Genomic DNA, 11,427 nt, shown 5'->3' on the forward strand with positions numbered 1-11,427 from the left:
TGTATTTTGTATATTTATTTACATAGATAGGTTTTAGAATGTCATTTATATAACATTTTTAATTACATTTTTAAAAACTACAACTGATTAGCTTTCAAATAAAAAAAAATTTATTAAAATCTATTGAAAATTGACAGACTTTTGTATATCTAGAAAAATGCCAATTTTACTGAAAATTACTAATAAACTTGAAAAATAATAGTAAAATATAGTAAAATAGGCATTTTTTAAGATATATACAAGTCTGTCAAATTTTAACAGATTATAATTATTATTTTTTTATTTGAAAGATAATCAATTGTAGTTGTTAAAAATGCAAAATAAAAATGGTTGACATATTTGAAATTTTAAAAGTTATCTATGTGCAAATAAATATATAAAATAACCTCAAAAAGTTATCATATTTTATAATCAGATAATTTTTTTTATATCTTATAAACATTTTTTTTTATTTAAGATATAAAATCTACGAAGGATTATCTTTCAAATAAAAAAAAATTGAGTGATTTCATCAAAAACTTATGTATTTTTATGCAATGTGAAAATTACCAAGCATTTTTAAAGAAATCCGGTAATTTATTGTAGACTTGTGTAGTATAGTTAAAATTCTAATTGGGCATTAAATCCTTTAAATTTAACTGAGTTAAAATCATAATTCAGGCTAAAAATTATGTAAATCATTACTATAAAAGGAAATTTAACTTATTCGAATATTATTCGAATACACTTTATAAATTTAAATGAATACTCAAGTATATTTGAATATATTCGATTCCAAACACTAATCTAGTAGTCCAATTTTGATGAACTTTTCTTTAAATTGTAGAGCTAAATGAGTGCTACAAAATAAAAAAAAGTTCATTAAAATTGAATCACTGGATGCTGAGATATTTACAAAAAACGATTTTTTGAGTTTCAGCAAAAAGGGGTGTTTTTGGCCAAAAGTCCATTATGACCTTTATATTAGATATCCAGGGTCCTACTTCTCCACTAATTAATTATGTTATATTTCAGCAAACGGACCAATTCACTATTTATTATAAAATTACTATGAATTAATTATATCTGTTAAAATACATTACATCTGTCAAAATAAATTTAATTAGTATTTTGTCATTTTGACGAAAAGTATATAATTTATTATTTATTAATGTTAGAGACATAAAAATACTGTTATTTGATTCATGATGTGATAAATCTAAAAACTTTAATTAATTTTTATGATTATTTAATGGCAAGTAATTATTATTCATGGTATTTAAAGTTTTAGGCAAATTTACTATACAATTTTTTTTTAATAATTTAACTGTTAACAACTTTTTATCTATATATAAAGCCTAAATCGGCCTTCTAAATCTTTTTTTCAAGCTTAATAAATATTGTAAAGCAAGGTGAAATACTTAATATATGTAAATTTTAGAATTTTAAGATATATAGATGAAAAACGCAATACGATTAACTCTGTAAAATTTCATAAATTTTGCCAATTTTTACAAATGCAAAAATTCATCTATAAGACAACTATTCCAAATAATATTTTTAATATAAACTTTATGATGTTTTCTATGCAAAAATAAAAAAAAATTTAGGTTAATTATTGGAATTTCACATATATAATTAATTAAACAATATTGAAAATTGCGTGCAAATTTGCACACAATTTTTTTTTAATAATTTAATTGTCAGCAACTTTTTATCTATATGTAAAGCTTAAATCAGCTTTCTAAACCTTCTTTTTAAGCTTAATAAAAGTTGTAGAGCAAGATGAAATACGTAATATATGTAAATTTCAGACTTCTAGGATATATAAATGAGAAACGCGATGCGATTAACTCTGTAAAATTTCATAAATTTTGCAATTTTTATAAATGCAAAAATTCATCTATAAGGCAACTATACAAAAAAATGATTTAAAATAATATTTTTAATATAATATTTATGATATTTTTTATGCAAAAATAAAAAAATTCTAAGTTAATTATTGCAATTTTGTATATATAATTAATTAAATAATGTTGAAAATTGCATGCAAATTTGCATATAATTTTTTTATTATTTAAGAAATAAATATCAATTCTTTAGATTTTTTAATATTGTTGTAAGTTGGCATCTAAAAATAGTATTTTTTTTGGATTTAATTTAAAAGTATAAATAAATAATTTGTATATTCATAATAAATAAATAAATTAAAATTTAAAATAATAATTTTATATTAAAATTGCAATTAAACTACTTAAAAATTGGTATTAAAATTACCATAAAAATTATTAAAAATTTTTTTATGTCAATTTTACTGATTTTTAATAGTTTATATTATTATACAAATTGCTTGTAAAATTAGTTGCTTAAAATTTTTAATGTGAATTTTATAATTTATTAAATAAAAATTTTGGGACAATTTGCTATATATATTACCTACCTGATTAGCTAATATAATTACCTAACAGTATACATATAGTTTTATAGAAAAATAACAAAATAACAAGTAATTTATAAGTTAAATTATATTAAAATAAATATATAGTTTTTTACAATTTTTGTATAATTATTAATATTATTTTAATAAATTTGTAAATATATTGCAATTATTAAAAAAAAAAAAATTAAAACTTTTAATAACTAAATTTTTATTAAGTATAATATATTTTTTATACTTTATAAAAATTTTAGCTCTGATTTTAAAATATTAGAATTTTTATATAAGTTTTAAAATTTTTAAAACTTTTTTTATTAATAATTATTTTTAAAAATTCTGGTTTATAATTTATATTATTTTAAAGCAGTTTTTTATAAAACAGATAAAAATATAGAAATTATTTCAAAAATTCAATTAAAATTTTACTGGCATATATGTAAATTTTAAAGTTTTAATTTTAAAACAATTTTTTTTTTAATTAAAAAAACAGTTTACTAGAAGCTGTTTAATTATTTTATAAGTTTTGTATTTTAGATTTTTAGCATAAAAGATAAGTTTTAGATTAACTCAATTTTATAACTTTTTTTTTAAAAGAATAAATATTAACCAGTTTTTATTTTCTTTATAAAATTACCTTTAAACTTTTTATTTATATTAAAAGTATATTTTTTTTTATTTATTAATGAAAATAATAAAAAATATAAATATAATGTATATTATATAATAATATTTTTTATTATTATATAATTAATTAAATAATATAATATTATATAAAAGTTGTATAATTATTTAAATTAATAAAATATTACAGTCAAACCTTGATATAGTGAACCCTTGATATAGTGAATTTTTCAGACAACTATAATAAATTTCCCTTCGCTATAACGAATTAACCAATCAAATCTCTTAAAATCTTCACTATAATCTTATAGCAAAGTTGAGGTTTGAACCCTAGGGTTCATTATAATAAGGGTTGACTGTAGTTTAAAATCTATTATAACTTTATTGTAAATTATAAAGTTTAAATTCATGTATCTGTTATTTATATATTTATATAGATTATAAATTGTAAATATCATTTCAGATAATATTCATAAATAGATAATTTTAAATGAATAATCTATATATTCATATAATTATATTATTCATATTATTTATGAATAAGACAGAATAACTTAAATTATACAAATAGTATGGATAATACAAATAATAATTATAAATAATATAAATTACTAGCTAAACAAAAATACCAAATTTTGTATATTAATTAATTAAATAATTAATAATATTTTTTACATTTTCTCACCTTATTTAATATTTCAATGCCTAAAGTTTGTTCCTAAAATCAAAACTTCTAAAATATTACAATAATTCTGATTTTAAAAAAGCTATTTTTTATATATTCAACTTTTTTAATTTATATTTTAAATAATATCACAATAAAGCATATAAAGCATAAAAGTTTAAAGTGAAATTTTATTTTTTTTTATAAATAAATATAAGAAGTTAATACCGACTAATAGAGTAAAGTTGAATATGAATATTTAATATTCTGAGCTCTAATCTATAAAATAAGAGGGAAATAAGCCCATTAAATATATAGATATATTTATAATCCATAATTTTGAAATTCAGAAATTTAGAACAAATAATAATAGATTATTTACTGAATAGTTAAAATATATTTATAATATAAATCCTTGTTCAAAATGCTTTGATCAATAAATACATTCGTTTGTAATTAATCGATCAATGATCAGCTGTGAAACAGGTCCTAAATCAAAAACAATTTTCAGCTTTAGTTTTTAGATTATACTTAATTTTATAATGTACAACTCTGTATTTTAAAATAAGAACTTTTGTACCTCAGCCAATGATAAATAATTTCTCCATTTTTACTAACGCATCTCATCTATTGTTTAGTATTAGTAACATCAAATACAACAAATACAATCTATATATTGTATTACAGTCTGAATATAATAAATAAATAAAATAAAATAGAAACATTACATAAAGTTTTTTTTCTTTTTTCCATTGAAATAAATATGGTAATATATATTAAAATATTTGCTTTTCTACCGCTTTTCTCAATAATTATTGACGAGTTCGATTAAACAATTAAACAATACTATAGACAAGTCCTGACGAAAATTTCCTCTCACTATCAAAACTAGACAATCATATTGCCTCTTTTACAGCAAATCTTGAAGATGGTGGCCTTTTAGATGTAATATCTATTTTCTTTATTAACTAGTATTCAAAAATGAAGGAATTTTTTATTTATTAGATTTGTTTTGAATAAAAAATAGTCTACTAAAGGTATCTCACAACAAGAAGCCACCGCCACTTACAAATTATTACAAAATGTAAGCTTGCTTTTGGTAAAACAAAAAGAACAGAATAATTCAAAGAAAAATGTTAATGGGGCTAGTGAAGAAATGGAGGAAGAAAAAAAACAAAAGGAAGAAGACAATTCGTTAGATACATTCAATAGAGTTACAGGTAGTTTATCGAGTTTGAACTTAATTTCTCTTTTAAACATAACCTATTTGAAAATTTTTCTAACAAATAATTTCAAAAAAATCAAATAGTTTCTTTTAAAGATTGCAATTATGTGTTTACAGTTTCGGATGATAAAATTTATGGAATTAAACGCGCAAATGAAGTCAATAAATCGTCAGATAGCATTTAAAATTATAGGTCACTACCGTACGGGACTATCACTCTTGTATAACTTAATACAAATGACAAACGTGATAAGAGATTTATCGTTTCGAAACATAAATTTATCCTGATTGGATAAAACATAATTTAAATATCATTTTGTTGATTTATATACAGTACAGATAGTTTTATTTAAGAATAATAATTTACTAACTAAATTGCAAAAAGAATTTTTTTTTTTTTGCTTTGTTTTCATTTTATTAGAAAGTATACGGAATGAAGGAAAAAAAAAAAATAGAAAATAAAAGGACAGTTTTTTTTTCATTAGTATAAGTATAATATATATTATATATACAGTTTAAAAAGAAAGCCTTCACATCTTTATAACTTTCTAATCGTTACAAATAGAATTTGAAGAATTTTCACGAAAAATTTCAACTTTCATAATGATTGACGAATAATCTTAGACTTATATTTGTCCGATAAAGAAAGTAATTGAAGTGGCTAAAGTTTTTTATATGGGTCGTAATATTGGAGTTCATATAATTTTAAAACTGGCGTTGTGAAAAAATACACCGTAAGACTAAATTTGCGATTTTGTTGGCTGACAAATTTATAGATATATCTGATATATTATCCTCCGGAAAATTTGAAAAGTTATCTGTATTACGTATATGTTTGCAAATTGTGATACAAATAATTGATCGACATGTTGGTATATTTTGGCAAAATTGCAACTTTCCTAATAAATTTAACTTTCCCAAACTTTTTCGTTGAATTATTTATTATGTCTTCTGGCCAAACTATTTCAAAGAATATTAGTGAAATCATTGCTAGATATGCTCCAATTTCATTAGGAGCGGATTTATCTAATTTTACAGATAATGAAAAATCTGCAATAAGTAAATTGGTTTCAGTTGGAAAATTAATTGATAGGTTTGTAAAACATTCTCATGTTTTCGCAATATATTAATTGAGTCAATAAAATATAATATCGTAAAAAAATTTTTAAAAATTTATAAAGACTTTTTCTTCGTCAAAAATGGAAGGGAAATGAATCCCTATTAAATCAATTATTATCCGCAAATCCACGTGATGAAAATGCCATCTTGTTCTTTAATTTAATGAAAGGACCATGGGATAGAGTTAATGGATGGGTGTTGCCGTATCCACCAAATCTTCCTGAAGTTAAACCGCCCGGAGGAAATTTTTATCCTGAGGATATGACAAAAGGAGAATTTAATAGTTGGATTGAAAAATTATCATCGGACGATAAAAAACGTGCTAAAGGATTTTATCATACGGTTAAAAGACATGAAGACACTGGTGAATTATATTTAAATCCTTATTCAATTGAATATAAAGATCTATTGAATGATGCATCTGATATTTTGAAAGAATGTGCTAAATTAGTTGAAAATGAATCATTAAGTGAATTTTTAAAAAGTAGAGCTGAAGCTTTCTTAAGTAATAATTATTTAGATAGTGAAGTTGATTGGCTTAATATTAATAAAGAAAGTAAAATCGAAGGTTGGTGATATTTTATCTTAAATGGTGTGAGAAAGTATTTCCATTTTCATCACATATAATAAAAATTTGTATGTTCTAATATTAATATTATGTATTATAGTTACTGTTGGACCTTATGAAGTATATACAGATGAGCTATTCTCTTCGAAAAGTGCGTTTGAATTTTATGTTCACGCGCGTGATTTTCAATCATCTAAAATGTTGGAAAAATTCTCTGGGAGTTTACAAGATGTGGAAAATCATTTACCTATTCCTGATGAATACAAGAATAAAGACTTGAAGGTTACTCCAATTGTTGTAGTTAATCAGTTATACGCTTCTGGGGATGTTGCAGTGCCTATGACTGCTGCTTATAATCTTCCAAATGATGTAAAGAAAATTTTTTGATTTAATCGGATTTTTAGTAAATTTTCTAATATCATAATGATTTTATATTTAGGAAGAAGCAGTTAAACGTGGAGGTAGCAAGTTGATTATCATTAAAAACGTTCAAGAAGGTATTTAATGTTAGAATATTAATTATTTATATAAATTAATTTATATAAATATATTATTATTTAGGAAAATATCAAAAGATTTTGGATCCAATTGCTCAATTAACAGTCGCTCATGATCAACTTCAATATTTGAGCTTTGACGCGTTTTTTGTAAATAAATAGCTATATTTAAATTCTTATTGTACTTTAAATAGTTTAACTAATTTTAATTTCACATAGACCCATATTCTTCTTCACGAAGTTGCTCACTCCAACGGGCCTCATTACATTATTGGAACAGATCATGAAACTGTTCGATCAAGATTACAAGAATATCATTCTGCTATCGAAGAAGCTAAAGCTGGTATATATATTTAATAATCTCTTTTTTTAAAAAAAAAACGGTAATTGACGTCTCTTTGTTATTAGATATAACCGGATTATTTGCAGCGGAGCTTTTACTCAAAAAAGGAGTTTTAACCGCACCGTCTCTTGAACAGTTTTACGTGTCTTACCTTGCATCTGCCTTTAGATCGATTCGGTTTGGTATTAATGAGGTACATGTCTTTTTTATATTTATATATATAAAGTTATAAGGTTATATAGAATTAATTCTAAATTTTGAACAAATATAAGGCTCACGGATTAGGTCAATGTATTCAATTAAATTATATATTAGAAGAAGGAGGATTTGAATATGACGAACAAACAAAAAGATTCTCCGTTAATTTCTCTAAAGTGCCTATAGCTGTTTCAAATTTAACGAGAGATATTTTACTTATGCAAGGAGACGGTGATAAAGCACGTGTTGAACAATTTATTTCAAAATATGGCAAAGTTCGTGATATTGTAGAAGAATCTTTAAAAAGATTAGGTAAATGCATATTGATAATATTTTATTTTTCTTTGATGATACTAATAACTTTTATAATTTTAGAAAATGCAAAAATACCAATTGATGTTAGACCTATTTATAAAATTGAAGCCGAAAATTTATTATGAATTTAGGATATATTTATTATGAATCATGTGTTATAATATGTCTGTAAATTTCAATAAAACAAATTTATTTTTTTTTTTAAAAAAGCAATTGAAAAATTTTTATATTTGAAAATTTCTAATTTAAATTTTCAATTATGAGTAAATTTATACATATTTATATTATGAGATAGAATATATAGAGAGGAAATATTAAAGCAAATTACAATAAACGCGAATTAATTAATATGTTGTAACAGGGTTATCTCCTCAAATTACTGACAAACACCGCAAACAATTTTAACAAATGTTCTTTTTTTTAAAAAATTTTCCAGCTAGTTACATTTTGTTATGCGAAAATTTTTTAATTTCTATAGCAACTCATTATTAAGTCTTAGCCATTTAATCAACTTCTTCAATTGTTGGTCTAAAATTAAGAAAATTAAATAGTTAGATCTATTTCAATAGAAAATAGTAAGATTAATAATAATTTATGTTTAAATATAAACACATACCCTGCATTGTCATCAGCGGGTGCACCACCCGGTGCACCACCTGGGAAACCGCCTGGTGGGAAACCTCCGGCGCCTGGTGGGGCTCCACCTGCACCACCGTAAAGTTTCATCATTATTGGGTTGGCAACTTCTTCGAGTGATTTCTGTTTATGATCATATTCTTCTTTCTCTGCTTCCTGGTTATTCTCAAGCCATGTAATTGAATCTTGAATTGCATCTTCAAGTTTTTTCTTATCTGCTGGTTCGAGTTTACCAGAAATTTTCTCGTCCTATTATTTAGGATAAATTTATTAATCGACACTCTTAAATGATGACAAATTCAAACTATGATCAATGTTTTATAGGACTTACTTGAAGTGTGTTGCGTAAGTTATATGCATAACTTTCCAAGCCATTTCGTGACTGTATTCTTTGTGCAACTTTCTCGTCATCTGCTTTATATTTCTCGGCTTCGGCAACTGTAATCGTTGAGAAAAATATTAATAAAAGCTTATAAAAACATAAAAATGTATTATTAAAGAATGATTACAAACCCATGCGTTCGATTTCTTCTTTCGACAATCGTCCTTTGTCATTAGTGATGGTAATCTTATTTGATCTACCAGTTGTTTTATCAACAGCAGAAACCTGTAAGGATTAAAAAAAAATGTTAGAAAAAAAAATTATACGCAATTTGATAAATAGTATATTATAGTTACATACGTTTAATATACCGTTTGCGTCAATATCAAAGGTAACTTCAATCTGTGGAACACCTCTTGGTGCTGGAGGAATTCCGGTTAATTCGAATTTTCCGAGCAAGTTGTTATCTCTTGTTCGGGTACGTTCACCTTCATATACTTGAATAAGCACACCAGGCTGATTATCGGAATATGTGGAGAAAATTTCAGATTTCTTTGTGGGTACTGTGGTGTTACGCTTAATAAGCGGTGTCATAACACCACCGGCAGTCTCGATACCAAGAGATAAAGCAGCGACGTCGAGTAAAAGTAAATCTTGAGTCTTTTCTGAAGTATCACCAGATAAAATAGCAGCTTGTACGGCGGCACCATAAGCGACGGCTTCATCAGGATTTATGGATTTGTTTGGTTCTTTGCCATTGAAGAACTCAGATACCATCTTTTGAATCTTAGGAATACGTGTTGAACCACCGACTAAGACGATTTCATGAACCTGACTTTTATCAATTTTAGAATCACGAAGCACTTTCTCGACAGGTTCCATTGTAGATCGGAATAAATCCTGGTTCAATTCTTCGAATCTGGCACGCGTCAATGTAGTGTAGAAGTCGACACCTTCGAAAAGGGAATCAATCTCTATGGAAGTCTGTGCTGATGCCGATAGTGTACGTTTTGCGCGTTCACAAGCAGTTCTTAAACGACGGACAGCACGCGCATTGCTTGAAATATCTTTCTTAAATTTACGCTTGAATTCTTGAACGAAATGGTTAACAAGACGATTATCGAAATCTTCACCACCAAGATGGGTGTCACCAGCAGTGGCTTTTACTTCAAAAATTCCTTCTTCAATAGTTAAGAGGGAAACGTCAAAAGTACCACCACCCAAATCAAAGATTAAAACGTTTCGTTCTCCGGTGGCTTTCTTGTCCAAACCGTAAGCGATAGCTGCCGCAGTCGGCTCATTGATAATACGAAGAACGTTCAAACCAGAAATTAAACCGGCATCTTTAGTTGCTTGACGTTGAGAATCGTTAAAGTAAGCTGGTACTGTGATTACGGCATTTTTGACCACTGTACCAAGGAAAGCCTCCGCGGTTTCTTTCATTTTTATCAATACCATGGATGAAATTTCCTCAGGCGTGAATTCTTTCTTTTCGCCTTTATATTCGACTTGGATGTATGGTTTCCCATTCTTATTAAGGACTTTGAACGGCCAGTGCTACATATTTAATGAAAAAAATCACGTCGATTATTCGTCGTTTAACATTTTTTTAGGAAAAAAATATAAAAATGAAATTGTTTTAGATGTACATACCTTCATATCGGACTGAACATCCTGATCATTGAAATTACGCCCAATGAGACGTTTAGCATCAAAGACGGTATTATGAGGATTCATCGCTACTTGATTTTTGGCCGCATCACCGATAAGACGTTCTGTATCAGTGAAAGCAACATATGACGGTGTTGTACGATTACCCTGGTCATTAGCAATAATTTCAACTCTGTCATTCTGCCAAACACCTACACAGGAGTAGGTCGTTCCTAAATCAATACCAACTGATTTACAAAAAAAAAAAAATTAATTTTTCGCGTCTATAGAAAAAAGAACCTTTGAATTTTTAAACATTTTAGTTCGTGAAGATACTTACCAGCTTTTCCTACTTCAGGTTTTGCTGCTTCACCTTTTGGTTCTGCCATTATTATAATAGATATTTAAATAATTTTTTTATGTAATATGCTTCCTTCCTTCGTTTCTATTAACGGGTTTGAAAAAAAAATATATTCAATTTATGGGTATGGTGAATTATTATTATTGCTATTTTTCTTAAATACTTCAAATGGATTAATAGATACCTTGGGAATAAATTTTTTTTAAAAAAAAAATTTGATTGCGGAAAAGTGTTAGCAAGCCTTTGCATTATATAGAAAATTGGGGCTTTTTACGACATTTCTTTCCAGCAAGTTCGATTCATAATCCTGTGTAATTTTCAATATCTTGGACTACATCATATTATGTTACGCATTTTTTTTTTCATCCAGCATGTTCTACCTAATTCTACTATCTTCTGCAAATCGAGAATTTCTCCGTTTCGTCTGCATAGAACATTTTAGAAGGTTTCTTGAATAGGTTATTTATCACGTGTAAATAGTGTAAATGAATT

The 11,427-nt window shown here is 25.5% G+C and overlaps 3 protein-coding genes across 3 annotated transcripts; 2 read left to right on the forward strand and 1 right to left on the reverse strand.

Moving 5' to 3' along the window:
• Positions 1–4,464: 4,464 nt before the first annotated feature.
• OCT59_004245 (uncharacterized protein) lies at positions 4,465–5,111 on the forward strand (the record flags this gene model as incomplete). Its single annotated transcript, XM_066148162.1, has 4 exons — positions 4,465–4,467; positions 4,554–4,646; positions 4,729–4,921; positions 5,011–5,111. 4 exons carry the CDS (start codon positions 4,465–4,467, stop codon positions 5,109–5,111), a joined length of 390 nt encoding a protein of 129 aa, XP_065996786.1.
• Positions 5,112–5,870: 759 nt separating this feature from the next.
• OCT59_004246 (uncharacterized protein) lies at positions 5,871–8,169 on the forward strand (the record flags this gene model as incomplete). The annotated part of the gene is made up of 9 exons (XM_025323264.2): positions 5,871–6,019; positions 6,108–6,613; positions 6,714–6,982; positions 7,053–7,110; positions 7,175–7,260; positions 7,330–7,453; positions 7,519–7,646; positions 7,726–7,963; positions 8,027–8,169. The coding sequence occupies 9 exons, from the start codon at positions 5,871–5,873 to the stop codon at positions 8,089–8,091; spliced, it is 1,623 nt and encodes a 540-aa protein (XP_025181913.1). The 3' UTR covers positions 8,092–8,169.
• OCT59_004247 (Homospermidine synthase 1) lies at positions 8,032–11,158 on the reverse strand. The gene is made up of 8 exons (XM_025315865.2): positions 11,120–11,158; positions 10,915–11,019; positions 10,578–10,822; positions 9,285–10,481; positions 9,116–9,209; positions 8,934–9,040; positions 8,583–8,851; positions 8,032–8,494 (listed from the first exon to the last, which is right to left on the reverse strand). Exons 2-8 carry the CDS (start codon positions 10,961–10,963, stop codon positions 8,470–8,472), a joined length of 1,986 nt encoding a protein of 661 aa, XP_025181914.1. The 5' UTR covers positions 10,964–11,019; positions 11,120–11,158; the 3' UTR covers positions 8,032–8,469.
• Positions 11,159–11,427: the final 269 nt, after the last annotated feature.

Source organism: Rhizophagus irregularis, chromosome 12 (genome assembly GCF_026210795.1).
Source record: "Rhizophagus irregularis chromosome 12, complete sequence".
In the NCBI taxonomy this organism is placed as follows: domain Eukaryota; kingdom Fungi; phylum Glomeromycota; class Glomeromycetes; order Glomerales; family Glomeraceae; genus Rhizophagus; species Rhizophagus irregularis.